The sequence below is a fragment of the Ranitomeya variabilis genome, chromosome 8, assembly GCF_051348905.1.
Source record: "Ranitomeya variabilis isolate aRanVar5 chromosome 8, aRanVar5.hap1, whole genome shotgun sequence".
Classification (NCBI taxonomy): Eukaryota; Metazoa; Chordata; class Amphibia; order Anura; family Dendrobatidae; genus Ranitomeya; species Ranitomeya variabilis.
Genome location: NC_135239.1, coordinates 88,801,571 through 88,821,744, shown reverse-complemented (window position 1 = coordinate 88,821,744; position 20,174 = coordinate 88,801,571). Strand labels below are relative to the sequence as shown.

The 20,174-nt window shown below is 43.7% G+C and overlaps 1 protein-coding gene across 1 annotated transcript in view; it reads right to left on the bottom strand.

Moving 5' to 3' along the window:
* Positions 1-20,174, bottom strand: part of LOC143788497 (uncharacterized) — a 186,738-nt gene that overhangs the window by 163,019 nt on the left and 3,545 nt on the right. Inside the window, exon 5 of the mRNA XM_077278193.1 lies at positions 5,718-5,978. Within this exon, the coding sequence (XP_077134308.1) occupies positions 5,718-5,978 (261 nt within the window). The remainder of the gene's footprint in view (positions 1-5,717; positions 5,979-20,174) is intronic.

Genomic DNA, 20,174 nt, shown 5'->3' with positions numbered 1-20,174 from the left:
TGTGAATGTACAATTTTCATAGACATGAAAATACAGAAAAATCTTTAAATGAGAAGGTGTGTCCAAACTTTTGGTCTGTACTGTATATACACACACATACATACATACATGCATACAGCTCTGGCAAAAATTAACAGACCGCTGCAAAATTTTCAGTTTGTCTGATTGTATTATTTATAGGTAAATTGTTCTTTTAGTCTATAACCTTCTGACAACATGTCTCCGAAATTCCAAGCAATACATTTTGTTTGTTACTTTTTGAAAAGGAGAAATGGTTCAAATAAAAAAAAAATCCAGTGCTTTCAGACCTCAAATAATGCAAAGAAAACAAGTTCATAATCATTTAGAAACAACAATACTAATGTTTTAACTCAGGAAGAGTAAAATCAATATTTTGTGGAATAACCATGATTTTTAATCACAGCTTTCATGCGTCTTGGCATGCTTTCCACCAGTCTTTCTCACTGCTACTGGTGCAAAAATGTAAGCAGTTCTTCTTTGTTTGATGGCTTGTGACTATCCATCATCCTCTTGATTACATTCCAGAGGTTTTCAATGGGGTTCAGGTCTGGAGATTGGGCTGCCCATGACAGGGTTTTGATGTGGTGGTCTCTTAATTTTTGCCAGAGCTGTATATACAGTTAGATCCATATATATTTGGACAGAGACAACATTTTTCTAATTTTGGTTATAGACATTACCACAATGAATTTTAAACAAAACAATTCAGATGCAGTTGAAGTTCAGACTTTCAGCTTTCATTTGAGGGTATCCACCTTAAAATTGGATGAAGGGTTTAGGAGTTTCAGCTCCTTAAAATGTGCCACCCTGTTTTTAAAGGGACCAAAAGTAATTGGACAGATTCAATAATTTTAAATAAAATGTTCATTTCTAGTACTTGGTTGAAAACCCTTTGTTGGCAATGACTGCCTGAAGTCTTGAACTCATGGACATCACCAGACGCTGTGTTTCCTCCTTTTTGATGCTCTGCCAGGCCTTCACTGCGGTGGTTTTCAGTTGCTGTTTGTTTGTGGGCCTTTCTGTCTGAAGTTTAGTCTTTAACAAGTGAAATGCATGCTCAATTGGGTTGAGATCAGGTGACTGCCTTTGCCATTCAAGAATATTCCACTTCTTTGCTTTAATAAACTCCTGGGTTGCTTTGGCTTTATGTTTTGGGTCATTGTCCTTCTGTAGTATGAAATGACGACCAATCAGTTTGGCTGCATTTGGCTGGATCTGAGCACACAGTATGTCTCTGAATACCTCAGAATTCATTTGGCTGCTTCTGTCCTGTGTCACATCATCAATAAACACTAGTGACCCAGTGCCACTGGCAGCCATGCATGTCCAAGCCATCACACTGCTTCCGCCGTGTTTTACAGATGATGTGGTATGCTTTGGATCATGAGCTGTACCACACCTTCCCCATACTTTTCTCTTTCCATCATTCTGGTAGAGGTTGATCTTGGTTTCATCTGTCCAAAGAATGTTCTTCCAGAACTGTGCTGGCTTTTTTAGATGTTTTTTAGCAAAGTCCAGTCTAGCCTTTATATTCTTGATGCTTATGAGTGGCTTGCACCGTGCAGTGAACCCTCTATATTTACTTTCATGCAGTCTTATCTTTATGGTAGATTTGGATATTGATACGCCTACCTCCTGGAGAGTGTTGGTCACTTAGTTGGCTGTTGTGAAGAGGTTTCTCTTCACCATGGAGATTATTCTGCGATCATCCACCACTGTTGTCTTCAGTGGGCGCCCAGATTTTTTTGCATTGATGAGTTCACCAGTGCTTTCTTTCTTTCTCACGATGGACCAAACTGTAGATTTTGCCACTCCTAATATTGTAGCAATTTCTCGGATGGGTTTTTTCCTGTTTTCTCAGCTTAAGGATGGCTTGTTTCACCTGCATGGAGAGCTCCTTTGGCCACATGTTTACTTCACAGCAAAACCTTCCAAAATGCAAGCACCACACCTCAAATCAACTCCAGGCCTTTTATCTGCTTAATTGAGAATGACATAATGAAGGGATTGCCCACAACTGTCCATGAAATAGCCTTGAAGTCAATTGTCCAATTACTTTTGGTCCCTTTAAAAACAGGGTGGCACATGTTAAGGAGCTGAAACTCCTAAACCCTTCATCCAATTTTAATGTGGATACCCTCAAATGAAAGCTGAAAGTCTGAACTTCAACTGCATCTGAATTGTTATGTTTAAAATTCATTGTGGTAATGTCTATAACCAAAATTAGAAAAATGTTGTCACTGTCCAAATATATATGGACCTAACTGTATATATATATATATATATATATATATATATATATATATATATATATATATATATATATATATATATATATATATACAGTTAGGTCCATATATATTTGGACAGAGACAACATTTTTCTCATTTTGGTTATAGACATTACCACAATGAATTTTAAACAAAACAATTCAGATGCAGTTGAAGTTCAGACTTTCAGCTTTCATTTGAGGGTGTCCACATTAAAATTGGATGACGGGTTTAGGAGTTTCAGCTCCTTAACATGTGCCACCCTGTTTTTAAAGGGACCAAAAGTAATTGGACAGATTCAATAATTTTAAATAAAATGTTCATTTCTAGTACTTGGTGGAAAACCCTTTGTTGGCAATGACTGCCTGAAGTCTTGAACTCATGGACATCACCAGACGCTGTGTTTCCTCCTTTTTCATGGTCTGCCAGGCCTTCACTGCGGTGGTTTTCAGTTGCTGTTTGTTTGTGGGCCTTTCTGTCTGAAGTTTAGTCTTTAACAAGTGAAATGCATGCTCAATTGGGTTGAGATCAGGTGACTGACTTGGCCATTCAAGAATATTCCACTTCTTTGATTTAATAAACTCCTGGGTTGCTTTGGCTTCATGTTTTGGGTCATTGTCCATCTGTAGTATGAAACGACGACCAATCAGTTTGGCTGCATTTGGCTGGATCTGAGCACACAGTATAGCGCCTCTGAAGACCTCAGAATTCATTCTGCTGCTTCTGTCCTGTGTCACATCATCAATAAACACTAGTGACCCAGTGCCACTGGCAGCCATGCATGCCCAAGCCATCACACTGCCTCCGCCGTGTTTTACAGATGATGTGGTATGCTTTGGATCATGAGCTGTACCACGCCTTCGCCATACTTTTCTCTTTCCATCATTCTGGTAGAGGTTGATCTTGGTTTCATCTGTCCAAAGAATGTTCTTCCAGAACTGTGCTGGCTTTTTTAGATGTTTTTTAGCAAAGTCCAGTCTAGCCTTTTTATTCTTGACACTTATGAGTGGCTTGCACCGTGCAGTGAACCCTCTGTATTTACTTTCATGCAGTCTTCTCTTTCTGGTAGATTTGGATATTGATACGCCGACCTCCTGGAGAGTGTTGTTCACTTGGTTGGCTGTTGTGAAGGGGTTTCTCTTCACCATGGAGATTATTCTGCGATCATCCACCACTGTTGTCTTCCGTGGGCACCCAGGTCTTTTTGCATTGATGAGCTCACCAGTGCTTTCTTTCCTTCTCAGGATGTACCAAACTGTAGATTTTGCCACTCCTAATATTGTAGCAATTTCTCGGATGGGTTTTTTCTCTGTTTTCACAGCTTAAGGATGGCTTGTTTCACCTTCATGGAGAGCACTTTTGACCGCATGTTTACTTCATAGGAAAACCTTCCAAATGCAAGCACCACACCTCAAATCAACTCCAGGCCTTTTATCTGCTTAGTTGAGAATGACATAATGAAGGGATTGCCCACGCCTGTCCATGAGATAGCCTTGGAGTCAATTGTCCAATTACTTTTGGTCCCTTTAAAAACCAGGGTTGCACAGGTTAAGGAGCTGAAACTCCTAAACTCTTCATCCAATTTTAATATGGATACCCTCAAATGAAAGCTAAAAGTCTGAACTTCAACTGCATCTGAATTGTTTTGTTTAAAATTAAATTGTGGTAATGTCTATAACCAAAATGAGAAAAATGTTGTCTCTGTCCAAATATATATGGACCTAACTGTATATATATATATATATATATATATATATATATATATATATATATCATACCTCTTGTAGGAGTCTGTACCCACTCGGCTGTGGTTGAGGTAGGCACAGGAAGCAGTATTGTTGAAATGCCCAAGCAAGTTTATATAAACTGCTCTGGACAGCCAAAACAAAGGAACAGCCTTTTCCGGCACAAAGTGAAAAGCAAACAGAAAAAATAAACAGTCCATATAGTACGGCGGGTCCGCCCGCTCAAGTCAGTGTCTTTAGCACACACACACTGAAGGTCTCCACACCTCCAGCCACAGACACTGAATGAGACATTTGGCCTCCATTTTATTAGCCAAACCACGCCACTGGGGTTAGGATATGTGAGCGGTCATTCCCACCCATCTCTTATGACCTCTCGTAAAACCCGGCCCTGGATTGGCCAAATAACTCTCTCAGCACTAATGTGCTGGAGCATACCTCCAAACTCACATCACCGCAGCTAATAGCCACGATGACACATATCTCCCCTCAATGACTCGTCCGGCAGCCATCTTACACTCTATTAATATACAGCATATATATGCACAAATGTGTATAATATATATAATAGATGGGAGTTCTTTTACAAATTTTATGCTGTGGTACTGGTGTCGCACCTCTGAATATATTTCATAGATGGATAGATTCATGCAAGTGGTAAAACAAAAATATAAATTAAGATAACAGGAACTGAAAAAACAAAATTATAATTGTATTATGTCCTATATATATATAGATATATACTCTGGTTTTTTTATCTCATATAATCCTTGACAGTACGCTGGCGTTTTTTTTTATAAATAGCAAGTTCCTTCTAAAGGAAAGGCCCCTGAACAATGGTCAGGTGACTTCAAAGACGCTCAGTAGACTGAACATGTGAACAGTAAGTTATTATTATATTGCTGTGCATATATTTACTCTTTTTAACATTTATTAATTGCTTTTTCGGGTGGGTTATGGAGCATACCCACCTGAAAAAGATGCTGTGTGCACATTCCATTAAAGGGATTTTCCGTTTTCAGTAAAACCCTTGACTCCAAATAAAAAATGTTCAGCAGTGGACATGACTTTTCTGGAAATGGAAAATCCCTTTAATGCAGAGACAAGACAAAATGTTTTTTTCATATGAATCTAATAAAAAAATGTTCCACAATATGTAGTGTGAAGATTAGAGATGAGTGAATTTGTTTGGAAATGATCTGAATTTGCCATATTTGTGCTATATTGGTACCCTATTGGTGCTGAATTTATGTTTGAAGATCGGGTCCGAACACATTCAGTCATTTCTACTCCCATTGACTCCAATGACGTTCGACGAATTATGCAAATTCAACATTCACTGCCGATCGTAAACCGAACCGAATTTTCTCCCCTAGAAGCAGTGCAACTATAGATGCACCAAAAAGGCACCATATGGAGTAACACAGGGCTTATAGCTTCCATTCATCAAGCCATACAAACTCTGGGAACACAGCTCATCACGCACATGGATCAGGATTTTTGATCATTTTAGGTAACCAGGTCTGATATGAGGTGAAAACACAAGTGCATCTGTGGCTATACCGGTCCTTTGCTGTTCATGTGCACAATTCAGACTTAGAAGTAAAACATTTGCAGAAAAACAATAATATTTCAATTTGGAAATGGAATTATAATATAAATCTCCATTCCGAGTACAAACCTGTATAAAAAGGTACATATCCACTGAAATCACTTGTACAAGTGTTTCCCACTGCCGCTACGGAGGCCTCCAACCTTAGACCACAGGAGAGTTGTGTGAAGCTGCAGGACGTGTTGCTGGACTGGCAATGGTACTGCTCTCCCTGAGGTCCAGTGGCGACTGTAGTGTAATTCTCTGCTCCCACCGTCTCAGTCCAGGACACACTTACTACATTGGACCCACAATTTATATCAGCTTGAACTTGACTTGGAACACAGGGAACTGAAAGACAGAAAGTCTATTATTACAGGTTACTATGCAACAATTCTATCACATTGTACATAAAATACTTCATTAGATACATCAGTTTCCTACATTTGTCACCCCCTTCCCCTTGATTTTAGAAGCCAGTCAACTTAATGTGCCTTAGAAGAGCAATATTTGCAATTCCCTGTTACAAGCATGTATTAGGCCCAAATACCAAGGAAGAGTACTAATGGTTCATGATAATGTCCCACTGATGGAATTATTACCATTATAAATAGGGCCCTTCTACTCCAATTAGAATTTATTATTAATACTATATCTGTGTGGTGAAATATGTATATATATATATATATATATATATATATATATATATATATATATATATATATATATATATATGACTATGTATAGATTTATTGTGTTACTGGCAATAATGTAACATCTGTCTTGAAAAGCTGCATGTCACACCCAGGTGTTAATATGTATTTTCCTGGGACAAGTAGACTCTGTCCCAAATCTCACCAGGGAGTTCTGCGGGAAGCCATGAAGAAAGGTAACATTTGGCACCTCCTAGCTCTTGGAAGAGAGATGTTAATTGCGGCCTGATAGTATCTCTGTAAGAACGTTTACACAAAGGATCTCAAAAGAAAAATAATATATTCATTGGGGGGCGCGGCCGTGGTCCAATCAAAAAACAAGCAGTTATGATATTAACCTGAGGGGCAGGTCTAGAAACCTGACCTCCAGACCAAAGTTATAAAATAGACCTGTATTCAGAGAATTGTGTTCACATGTGAGGGCAGCCGACGCTGATGTGTTCCACCAACTCCATTCACCCCCCCTCAGGGAGCAGAAAGCAAACTACCAGTTAGATGATTTCTGTAAGTTTTCTCCTGTTGTTTTATACTGTTTTGCATAGTTGTATGTCTTTTCATTATCATATTTTTATACGTTTTTCTTACTGTAAGCATTGAACTTTTTGTATTAAGGTATAAAACTTTAACAAGTTGAACCTTGAATGTTCTAAAAGAATCCATAGCCTAAGGTGTGTGAGCCTTATGAGTGATAGACATTATTAGTATTAATATTTCCGGGACTCATTGCCTGTGTATTCAGTGAGTGGTGGCAGCGTGTATGAGTGGGTGTGTGGCCTGGTTCGGTGTGTGATTTATGCGCCCATTACAGCATAGGCCAGAGGCTGAATGCTGGACTAAGAGGGGAGATAGATTTACCCTTGCAGGCACAACCCAAGTCACGTTCTGAGAGCGGGCACGTGACGAATTAGTTACATCACGGAGTAGGGATCCGTGAATATCACAAGTGCTGGGGGCCTGAGCGACGAGAAGTGAGTATGCCATTTTTTTTAATAGCAGCAACAGCATATGGGGCATAATAGTCTATGGAGCATCTTATGGGGCCATAATCAACCTTTATGCCGCATTATATGGAGCAAATGTTTCTATGGATCATCTTATGGGGCCATTATTATCCTTTGTGCAGCATTATATGGGGCGTATTTTGTATGGAGCATCTTATGGGGCCCATCATGAACTGTATGGAGCGTTATATGGGGCTCCTGATTCAATATGGATATTCAAAAACACTTAACCTAATGATGTCTCAATTAATTTTACTTTTATTGGTATCTATTTTTATTTTTGAAATTTACCAGTAGCTGCTGCATTTCGCACCCTAGGCTTATACTCGAGTCATTACGTTTTCCCAGTTTTTTGTGGCAAAATTAGAGGTCTTGGCTTATACTCGAGTCGGCTTAAACTCGAGTATATATGGTATATACATGATTGCAGGTATGCACTGCTTATGTCCACATTAAAAAAAACTTTTAAGGAAAGCCATATCTGGATTTACCTGTTATTTCAGTTTGTATTGCGGTCTACTAGTAAATGTTCTCCCTCTACAGGGTGGGCCATTTATATGGATACACCTGGGTGGGCCATTTATATGGATACACCTAAATAAAATGGGAATGGTTGGTGATATCACCTTCCTGTTTCTGGCACTTTTGTATGTGGGAGTGGGAAAACTTTTCAGGATGGGTGGTGACCATCTCGGCCATTTTAAAGTCAGCCATTTTGGATCCAACTTTATAAATGGCCCACCCAGGTGTATCCATATAAATGGCCCACCCTGTACATCATTCATTATTGCATTTGCTCTGTGTTCAAAACCCAATCAGAGTATTCTCTATTTTGTAATCTAGTAAGTACATTTTTTACTCCACACTATAGCTACCATTTTCTCATCAATTCCTTTTTGCTCTTATAAGCTCTCCCTCAGCAATATTTTTAATATATGGGATGGATGGTATGAATGAGCTTCTAGTATGGCAATGTTATGAGTAGGCTTCCTATATGGGTATGAATCGCCCGCCAGGGCCATGGGGTACCCGGTACTGGGTCCGGTGTTCACAGCGGGATGTCACGGTGGCGACCCGGTCCATGGCCCTGGGCGCCCATGTAAAAGGGGAAAGTCTTTAAAGGGATTTGATGAATAGAGTTTATGTTCGTGATGCCACCTGTGGTATTCGGTCAGTGGGGACCTACGTTGCTTTAAGGGGTCTGCTGGGGTGATGTTATGGCAGCTAGATGGTATACCTTCCCACAGATGAAGTGTATCCCCAGGGCTCCCGGTGTGTAGATGGAAGATGGTGAATGGTGCCGTAAAGAACGAGGACACAGGTTTGCAGTCTCTTTGCCAGGTTTACTGAAGTCTTCAGGCAACCACAGTCCAGGGTACCAGATCACCAGGCAGGCAGGGTCCGGCCAGCTTGGAAGCGAATCCAGAGTCCCCTTTACCAGGTGGAGTTAAAAGCCTTCCTCTAGCGCGGTGGTGTTGTAGTCCCTTACTGCCTATGTGTTATGAGCTGGTGGTTTAGGAGCAACATGGGACGTGCTCTGGTGGTACCTGTACTGACCGCAGTTCCTGAGCTTAACACAACACTAGAAGTAGCCGTGGGATGTTCCTGTCACTCCCTAGACACCTCGTCACAGCCGGAGGACTAACTACCCCTAAAGATAGAAACAGGAAAGCTATCTTGCCTCAGAGAAAATCCCCAAAGGATAGGACAGCCCCCCCACAAATATTGACTGTGAGTGGAGAGGGAAATGACATACGCAGAATGAAACCAGGATGTAGCAAAGGAGGCAAGTCTAACTAGATAAATAGAACAGGAAAGAATACTGTGCGGTCAGTATTAAAAACTAGAAAAATCCACCACAGAGTTTACAAAAATCTCCACACCTGACTAAAGGTGTGGAGGGTAAATCTGCTTCCCAGAGCTTCCAGCTTAACTGAATAAATCCATACTGACAAGCTGGACTAGAAAAAACATAGAAAGTGCAGAAAGATTAAGTCCACAACAAGTGGACTGCAAAAGAACAAAGCAAGGACTTATCTTTGCTGAACTGGTCAGAATATCAGGGAAATCCAAGCAGACATGTGAATCCAACCAGGAACCATTGACAACTGGCACAGGCTGAAGGATAGAACCAGGCTAAATAGTCGAGCCAGAAAGACAATCAGTGGAAGCAGCTGCTGACTACTAAATCCAAGGAGCAGCAGTACCACTTAAAACCACCGGAGGGACCCAAGAGCAGAACTCGCAAAAATGCCACTTACAACCACCGGAGGGAGCCCAAGAGCGGAATTCACAACAGTTCCCCCCCTTGAGGAGGGGTCACCGAACCCTCACCAGAGCCCCCAGGCCGATCAGGACGAGCCAAGAGATAAGCATGAACCAAATCGGCGGCATGGACATCGGAGGCAACAACCCAAGAATTATCCTCCTGGCCATAACCCTTCCACTTGACAAAATACTGAAGCCTCCGCCTCGAAAAACGAGAATCCAAAATTTTCTCCACCACATATTCCAACTCCTCATCAACCAACACCGGGGCAGAAGGATCAACAGAGGGAATAACGGGCACCACATATCTCCACAACAAAGATCTATGGAAAACATTATGGATGGCAAAAGAGGCTGGAAGGGCCAAACGAAAAGATACCGGATTGATAATCTCAGAAATCTTATAAGGACCAATAAACCGAGGCTTGAACTTAGGGGAACAAACCTTCATAGGAACATGACGAGAAGATAACCAGACTAAATCCCCCACCCGAAGCCGGGGACCAACACACCGACGGCGGTTAGCAAAACGTTGAGCCTTTTCCTGAGACAACGTCTAATTGTCTACCACATGAGTCCAAATCTGCTGTAACCTGTCCATTACAGAATCCACACCAGGACAATCAGACGGCTCAACTTGCCCCGAAGAAAAACGAGGATGAAAACCAAAATTACAAAAGAAAGGCGAAACCAAAGTAGCCGAACTAGCCCGATTATTAAGGGCAAACTCAGCCAACGGCAAGAAAGCCACCCAATCATCCTGGTCAGCAGACACAAAGCATCTCAAATAGGTTTCCAAGGTCTGATTAGTTCGCTCAGTTTGGCCATTTGTCTGAGGATGAAATGCCGAAGAAAAAGACAAATCAATGCCCATCCTAGCACAAAAGGCCCGCCAAAACCTAGAAACAAACTGGGAACCTCTGTCAGACACAATATTCTCCGGAATGCCATGCAAACGAACCACATGCTGAAAAAACAATGGAACCAAGTCAGAGGAGGAAGGCAATTTAGGCAAAGGTACCAAATGGACCATTTTAGAGAACCGATCACAAACCACCCAGATAACAGACATCTTCTGGGAAACAGGAAGATCCGAAATAAAATCCATGGAAATATGCGTCCAGGGCCTCTCAGGGACCGGCAAAGGCAAAAGCAACCCACTAGCGCGGGAACAGCAAGGCTTGGCACGGGCACAAGTACCACAGGACTGCACAAAAGAACGCACATCCCGCGACAAGGAAGGCCACCAAAATGACCTAGCAACCAAATCTCTGGTACCAAAAATACCAGGATGACCAGCCAACACCGAACAATGAACCTCAGAAATTACCTTACTTGTCCATCTATCAGGAACAAACAGCTTCCCCACAGGACAGCGGTCAGGTTTATCAGCCTGAAATTCCTGAAGCACCCGCCGTAAATCAGGGAAGATGGCAGAAAGAATCACCCCTTCCTTAAGAATGCCAACCGGCTCAAGGACTCCAGGAGAATCAGGCAAAAAACTCCTAGAGAGGGCATCAGCCTTAACATTCTTAGATCCCGGAAGATACGAGACCACAAAATCAAAACGGGAGAAAAACAGGGACCATCGAGCCTGTCTAGGGTTCAGCCGCTTGGCCGACTCGAGGTAAATCAGATTCTTATGATCGGTCAAGACCACAACGCGGTGCTTGGCTCCCTCAAGCCAATGTCGCCACTCCTCAAATGCCCACTTCATGGCCAACAACTCCCGATTGCCGACATCATAATTACGCTCCGCAGGTGAAAACTTTCTGGAAAAAAAAGGCACACGGTTTCATCAAAGAACCATCAGAACTCCTCTGAGACAAAACGGCCCCTGCCCCAATCTCAGAAGCGTCAACCTCAACCTGAAAAGGAAGAGAAACATCCGGCTGACGCAACACAGGGGCAGAAGTAAATCGGCGTTTAAGCTCCTGAAAGGCCTCAACAGCCGCAGAGGACCAATTCGTCACATCAGCGCCTTTCTTCGTCAAATCGGTCAGGGGCTTAACCACACTGGAAAAGTTGGCAATGAAACGGCGATAAAAATTAGCAAAGCCCAAAAATTTCTGAAGACTCTTCACAGATGTGGGTTGAATCCAGTCATGAATGTCTTGGACCTTAACAGGATCCATTTCTATAGACGAGGGAGAAAAAATAAAACCCAAAAAAGAGACCTTCTGAACTCCAAATAGGCACTTAGACCCCTTCACAAATAAAGCATTATCACGAAGGATCTGGAATACCATCCTGACAAGCTTCACATGAGACTCCCAATCATCGGAAAAAAATCAAAATATCATCCAAATACACAATCATGAATTTATCAAGATAATTGCGGAAAATATCAAGCATGAAGGACTGAAATACAGAAGGAGCATTAGAGAGCCCGAAAGGCATCACAAGGTATTCAAAATAGCCTTCGGGCGTATTAAATGCAGTTTTCCATTCGTCACCCTGTTTAATACGAACAAGATTATATGCCCCTCGAAGGTCAATCTTAGTAAACCAACTAGCCCCCTTGATCCGAGCAAACAAATCAGAAAGCAAAGGTAAAGGGTATTGGAATTTGACCGTGATCTTATTAAGAAGGCGATAATCAATACAGGGTCTCAAGGAGCCATCCTTCTTGGCAACAAAAAAGAATCCCGCTCCCAATGGTGACGAAGATGGCCGAATATGCCCCTTCTCTAAAGACTCCTTAACATAACTCCGCATAGCGGCATGCTCTGGCACAGACAGATTGAAAAGTCGGCCCTTAGGGAACTTACAGCCAGGAATCAAGTTAATAGCACAATCACAGTCCCTATGTGGAGGAAGGCAACTGGACTTGGGCTCATCAAATACATCCTGGAAATCCGACAAAAACTCAGGAGCTTCAGAAGAGGGGGAAGAGGAAATTGACATCAAAGCAACGTCACTATGTACCCCTTGACAACCCCAACTAGTCACAGACATAGATTTCCAATCCAGCACAGGATTATGTCCCTGTAACCATGGAAAACCCAGTACAACATCATGCAAATTATGCAACACCAGAAAACGGCAATCTTCCTGATGTGCTGGAGCCATGCACATGGTCAGCTGAGTCCAATACTGAGGTTTATCCTTGGCCAACGGCGTAGCATCAATGCCCCTCAAAGGAATAGGGCTCTGCAAAGGCTGCAAGGAAAAACCACAGCGCCTGGCGAATTCCAAGTCCATCAAGTTCAGGGCAGCGCCTGAATCCACAAATGCCATGACAGAAAAGGACGATAATGAGCAAATCAAGGTCACAGATAAGAGAAATTTAGGCTGTACAGTACTGATGGTAACAGACCTAGCGACCCTCTTAGTACGCTTAGGGCAATCAGAAATAACATGAGCAGAATCACCACAGTAAAAACACAGCCTATTCTGGCGTCTGAATCCCTGCCGTTCTGCTCTAGTCAAAATCCTATCACATTGCATAGGCTCAGGACTCTGCTCAGAGGACACTGCCATATGGTGCACAACTTTGCGCTCGCGCAGGCGCCGATCAATCTGAATGGCTAGAGACATAGATTCGCTCAAACCAGCAGGCGTGGGGAACCCCACCATAACATCTTTAAGGGCTTCAGAAAGACCCTTTCTGAAAATTGCTGCCAGAGCCTCCTCATTCCATTTAGTGAGCACAGACCATTTTCTAAATTTCTGGCAGTATACTTCTGCCGCTTCCTGACCCTGACACAGGGTCAACAAGGTCTTTTCTGCATGATCCACAGTATTAGGTTCGTCATACAATAATCCGAGCGCTTGAAAAAATGCGTCTACATTAAGCAATGCCGGATCCCCTGATTCAAGGGAGAATGCCCAGTCCTGAGGGTCACCACGCAGCAGAGAGATGACAATTTTAACCTGCTGAATGGAATCACCAGAGGAACGGCGTTTCAAGGCAAAAAACAATTTGCAGTTATTTTTAAAGTTCAAAAACTTGGATCTGTCCCCAAAAAACAAATCAGGGGTTGGAATTCTAGGCTCTAAAGTCGGAGTCTGGACAACATAATCTTGGATACTCTGTACTCTTGCAGCAAGTTGATCCACACGAGAAAACAAACCCTGAACATCCATGCCAGCGCCAAAATCCTGAACCACCCAGAGATTAAGAGGAAAAAAAAGACAAAACAAACTGCAGAAAAAAAAATGACTCAGAACTTCCTTTTCCTTCTTTTGAGATGCATTTCATTCATTTTTGGCCAGTTGTACTGTTATGAGCTGGTGGTTTAGGAGCAACATGGGACGTGCTCTGGAGGAGGTGGTACCTGTACTGACCGCAGTTCCTGAGCTTAACACAACACTAGAAGTAGCCGTGGGATGTTCCTGTCACTCCCTAGACACCTTGTCACAGCCGGAGGACTAACTACCCCTAAAGATAGAAACAGGAAAGCTATCTTGCCTCAGAGAAAATCCCCAAAGGATAGGACAGCCCCCACAAATATTGACTGTGAGTGGAGAGGGAAATGACATACGCAGAATGAAACCAGGATGTAGCAAAGGAGGCCAGTCTAACTAGATAAATAGAACAGGAAAGAATACTGTGCGGTCAGTATTAAAAACTAGAAAAATCCACCACAGAGTTTACAAAAATCTCCACACCTGACTAAAGGTGTGGAGGGTAAATCTGCTTCCCAGAGCTTCCAGCTTAACTGAATAAATCCATACTGACAAGCTGGACTAGAAAAAACATAGAAAGTGCAGAAAGATTAAGTCCACAACAAGTGGACTGCAAAAGAACAAAGCAAGGACTTATCTTTGCTGAACTGGTCAGAATATCAGGGAAATCCAAGCAGAGATGTGAATCCAACCAGGAACCATTGACAACTGGCACAGGCTGAAGGATAGAACCAGGCTAAATAGTCGAGCCAGAAAGACAATCAGTGGAAGCAGCTGCTGACTACTAAATCCAAGGAGCAGCAGTACCACTTAAAACCACCGGAGGGAGCCCAAGAGCAGAACTCGCAAAAATGCCACTTACAACCACCGGAGGAAGCCCAAGAGCGGAATTCACAACACTATGGCTTCACATAAGGTCCTCACAGTTGTTCTCTCTGTCCCCCATATAGGATAGGACATAACCCATATGATGTCACGGGGAGACTAGGTGAGCAAGATCTAATAATCCGGGCCCCTGCAGTTTCCCTCAGACTAGGGAAATCCTGACTGACCCTCTACCTGGAGTTTACACTGATGGTGTGCATGTCCAGGCCTCGAACCTCACCCTGACTCCTGTTTTAACCCTAGGCTGATACCTCCGCCCTCCACCCAGTGAAGAGGTAATATTCCAATACCTACAGTTAGCACAGACAAGGATAAAGGAAAATATACACCACGCCGCAGTCTCTCAGGAATACACTATAAATGTGCAGGGCAAAATAAATACAAATATAGGAAGGAGTAAATAAGACAGAGGAAAATACACCACCAGCAACGAATCTCCAACAACCAACTCTCCACTACAGACCGAGATAACAACGCACAAGACAGAAGCTATAATCGGCGACGCCCAATGAACAGGAGAACTATTTAATGGCCATGGGAATGGCCCAGCTTCCAATCCGAGGATTAGGTAAATTAACCCCGGAACAGCTAGATAAAATCTAGCAGACGCCAATGAGCAAATAGTGGTCAAAAGCGGAATTACCGCTGTCTGTCGGACGACCTGGTCTGAACAGCGTCCGACATGACATATGACTGGTAACTTGAGCCTTTTTACAGGGACTCTAGCACGCCCTGGGCTCTATAGGTGTCACCGTGCCTCCTGGGTATTAAGGCGGACAGGTAACTTGCAGTTCAGCTGTCCTGCCGGTCTCTGCTGTAAGTCGTAGAGTTCCTTACAACCTCGGTGGTCCGGCTACTGGTTATCTGCACCTCAGAGGGAGACAGCCTGCTCTTAGCTGGTCTCCCCTGATATCACTCTCCTGTGCTTCGCTTTCCTGCATGCTCACTGAATGATGTTCGGCTTTCTGTATGTCTCTTTCCAGGAGCTGTGGTACTTCAGACCACACTGCCCCTTCAGACGTTCTGACCCTCTAGGTCCGTCTGCTCCCTTCTGTGTCTCTGACAATCTGAACCCCCTTTCCCTCCAAACCACAATGTATATAGGGGAGTCACCTAGTAAATAGGATAAAAAGCTCCTCCTTGTGGCCTGGAGTATGAACATGTTGTGTGCAGGGTGGTTAACTGATAGAAGATATCCTTCATCGCTTCCAAACGTAACATCACTCTTCCCGTGAGGAAAGCAATGCTACTGTGATGACCAGGACCCTGGGGCGCCACAGGTATATTACAATAGTATCTTCCCCCGAATGACCTGTTAATGTTATATCTAAATTATTTATTTTTTTACAGTCCAAAAAGGAGATAAACATAAGATTGAAAGTATTATTATTCATGTAAGAGATTAGATCGTGTATATAACGACCATAAAATTAGATCACATGATGAAATGGATTTTTTTCACTGAAAATAAATATTTCTTCACAGACAGCCACCACTACGTTTGCTAGAGAGGGTGAGAACTTTCCTCCCACGCCTACTCCTCATTTTTGTAAAAACAATTGGCGTAAGTGAAGTAATTTATGAGTCAATAAAAAGCGACTACTAAAATTAAAAAGCTTTTTTATTTCTTTTGTGAATATGTACTATATTTTTTTTGGAACTGTGTTAGACTAGTATGTGGAACCTCATGCAGTATGGATGGATGTATGCTGACCACATCACAGCTCAGCCATTTCTAGGAGAGGAGCCAAAAATATTTTTGTAGTGTAGAAGTCAGCGCTTTAGTAAATAAGTTTGAAGTTTTATACCCATCCCATTGCTCCATTTGTGGAGAACATCTTTTTTTTCTGCACTTGGGTCTGGACTATGGTGGCTCCGTGCAGTGATAATCATGCAGACAAGGTGCACCTAAAAGCGGTGAGCTGACTCTATTTTCCTTCATTCCCTATTCATAATAAATGGTAATTTTTGTCCTTTCTTATTCCCCTCTTGGAGCAAACGCTGCCCTTTTTTGTGTTCTCTCCTTCCTCAGAGTTTGAGGAACCTCACTAGGAAAATGTTGACCTTGTACAATATGGGCACCATCAGTTTCAGAAGTACGTACCAGGAGAGGGAGCTGGAACAGGGATTTGGGAATTGCATCTGCTGCTGCGATCACAGATTGGTCACACAGCGGCCGGCACTAGATAACAGAAGATCACAGGAGGGGGTCTACAACCGCTCTGCACACCAGATCTAAGGAAAAGGAAGAGCAGTGACCGGAACTAGCAGAACCGCATATGTACGGCGGATGTTGTGAAAGGATTAAAAGAAATCTGTCAGCAGCTTTTTGCTATATAACCAGAGATTACCATGATGAAGGGGAAGAGAGCCTGATTCCAGTGATGTGTCACTTACTGGGCCGTGTTTTTCTGTTTAAGTAAAACCAGTGTTTCGTCAGCAAGAGATTATCACTAGAGGACTAGCTGCCTCTTGCCTCCTAGTCAAGTGTTCTGTATAACCACGCCCCCACTACTGATGGGCAGCTTTCTGCCTATGCATAGTGTACAAAGAAAGCTGATAATCAGTGGTGCAGGTGGGGTTATATGGGGCTGAGCAGTCTGAGCTCTGCTATATCTGCTATATCACCACATAAAGGGGTCAGGGACCATGAAATGCTCCAACAGGGCCGACGTGAATTGGATTGTGCCTAATTTGACTTCACTTCAGGCTACTGCCTATCACAGCCTGCCAAATTTTGGTGCTTGATGTGTGGTAGCAGCAGACACTTTACTAGCTACTCTGCTATGGCTCTGTAGGGGGTATGGTAAAATATGTTATTTCCTTTGCCTTTCCCTCTTGTCCCGGTGCCATATGTTATTGGTGTATGTGTATAGGTTAACATGTGTTGATATTGCTACACAATCAGGTGTATTAGCATGTCTTGTTCTGCTAAATGTATATACAGTATATTTGTTATTTTGTGGATTTGTTAAATAGGGAAAGCGTAGTATTAAAGTTTGCCCACAAAATGGAGTACCTTAGTATGGTGTACATAGTGCTAGATAGGAGTTTCACAAAGCTGGGAACTAGTTACTGTAGGAGTGGTTATCTGCAGCTAAGGGAAGGAGTGTTTCCTGTATCTAGTCAGAAGGACCCGAGTGCCCACAGTCCACACGGGCTTAAGTGCCCAGGACATTGGCAACTATCATGCAACGTTGGTTGATTAAGAGGAGAGAACCCAACCTCCCACAGCATCAGGCCAGAAAAGCGGAGGCCAGCACAGCAATAAGAAATAAGGAAAGAAGACAGTACACGGGCACAGGTAGCCCTAGAATGTGGCAGCATATAGCTTTGGCAGATGTCCTCAGTACCGGGGTGAAAAAGTAGCTGAGGCAGAACCCAGAAGCAGTGAGCTGGGGACAGGACAGCACTGGGACTTCACAGAACATAATACAGAAGGGCAGGTCACTTGCCAGGTGGCAACTAGCTTCGGAGGGGATACTCTTTTGTCTGGGGAGAAACAGACTGAGGAGAGCCTAACCGTGGCAGAGCTGAATTGGGTGGACACTGAGGACCCGTGCTGCACTGTCCGACCCGGGTATGTGAAAGGAAGGAAGGTGCAGGGAGAGAGGAGGAAATCTGTAATGCTGATTCTGATGTAATTGCTGTGAAGAGTCTGGATGTGCTGTGCAAAGTTTACAGTAAAGTTGTTGGTTTGAAAGTTGAAAAGGACTGTGTCTCAATCTTTATTACACCAACTGATGGGAACCCACAGCAGAACAGAGGCGACCCTGATGGTGCAGAGAATGGAGCCACAGGTACACAAAGTGTTGGACAATGTTTTCATGTAGTGGGGAGCCAGGGCACAGATACACCAGAGTGTTCGGCCATGACTACTGCCCTGGTCCAGCCCCTTACAGCTCTTTATCATTTAATGCTGGCAAAAACTCTCTGGCACAATACTATAATAAGAGTGCTCATACCTAATCCATTCAGACATTTTGAGCAGGACAGTCATCCCTGGCAACCTATGTGGTCACATTGCACACTCTCTGACTCTAACCAAAATGTTGTGTTTTATAGAACACTCATCAATACATCGGCACCGGGCTCTGCCTGGGCATAATTTGATGCTGTCACCTTGGCCTGCAAGTTGGCACCATAAAATTGTACTTCCTGGTGCCTAGTGACTGAGTGATTGGGGGCATCTTAGATCATAGCAGCCATCAGCCCTACACTACCCTTGGCTAACGGGTGGCCAGCCACACACCACCCTGGGCTAACAAGCGGCCAGCCACACACAACCCTGGGCTACCGGGTGGTCAGCCACACACCACCCTGGGCTACTAGGTAGCCAGCCACACACTACCCTTGGCTAACGGGTGGCCAGCCACACACCACCCTGGGCTAACAAGTGGCCAGCCACACACAACCCTGGGCTACCAGGTGGCCAGCCACATACCACCCTGGGCTACCGGGGGCCAGCCACACACCACCCTGGGCTAACAAGTGGCCAGCCACACACAACCCTGGGCTACCAGGTGGCCAGCCACATACCACCCTGGGCTACCGGGGGCCAGCCACACACCACCCTGGGCTACTGGGTGGCCAGCCACATACCACCCTGGGCTACCAGGTGGCCAGCCACATACCACCCTGGGCTACCGGGTGGGCCAGCCACACACCACCATGGGCTACCAGGGGGGCCAGCCATACACCACCCTGGGCTACTGGGTGGCCAGCCACACACCACCCTGAGCTGCCGGGTGGCCAGCAACACACCACCCTGGGCTATTGGGTACACAAAGTGGGGACAAAACATAACCGGACACATACATAGCAACACCAATATGGCATCATTAGCTTTTTCTTAAAGTAACATACACTCAATTCCACACAAAAGAGGGGGAATTTGAGGCTTTCCCCCTCTAACCCCACTAGACTACATTAGCATTCTCATAACTATTAACCCCGCCTCCAAATATGGTTATATACTGTAGTTCATTTTTTATACCTGTTTTTCATAACTGTAGTGAACATTGCCAAAAAGATTCATGCAAAAGAAAACATTCCTTAATTGAAAATGAGGCCACTTACAATGCGATCGGAAGACACTTTATGTACACTATTTAAAGGGCTTGTCCACTTTCAGGGTGCAGTTGGGCCCACTTTGTCTTGTAAACTGCGGTGCCTGTTCACATGGGATGCATTTTGATAGTGCTGGGCAGCCCGCCTGATCTAATAGAAGGGTGTAACTAATAGAAGGGTGTAACCTGGATTCTGTGCATTGCCATAGTGTGAACAGCACCACATACAAGTCTTTATTGTGCATTAATATACCAAGCAACTGCCCCCTCCATGGATTGGTAGGCTGTGAGCGGTTGCCTCAGCGGTATTCTTGCACCTGTGTTGCCGCCATCTTAACTATATGGATCCACTGCATCCTGCTAGTGCATTTGTTTGGAGGCCTGGGCAGGTAAGGATCTCTGCCTTTTTGCTGTATTTTTGGAGGATTTTCAAGTCCTCTTTTTGTGCTATTGCTGTTTAGACTTGTCCACTACTAGCCA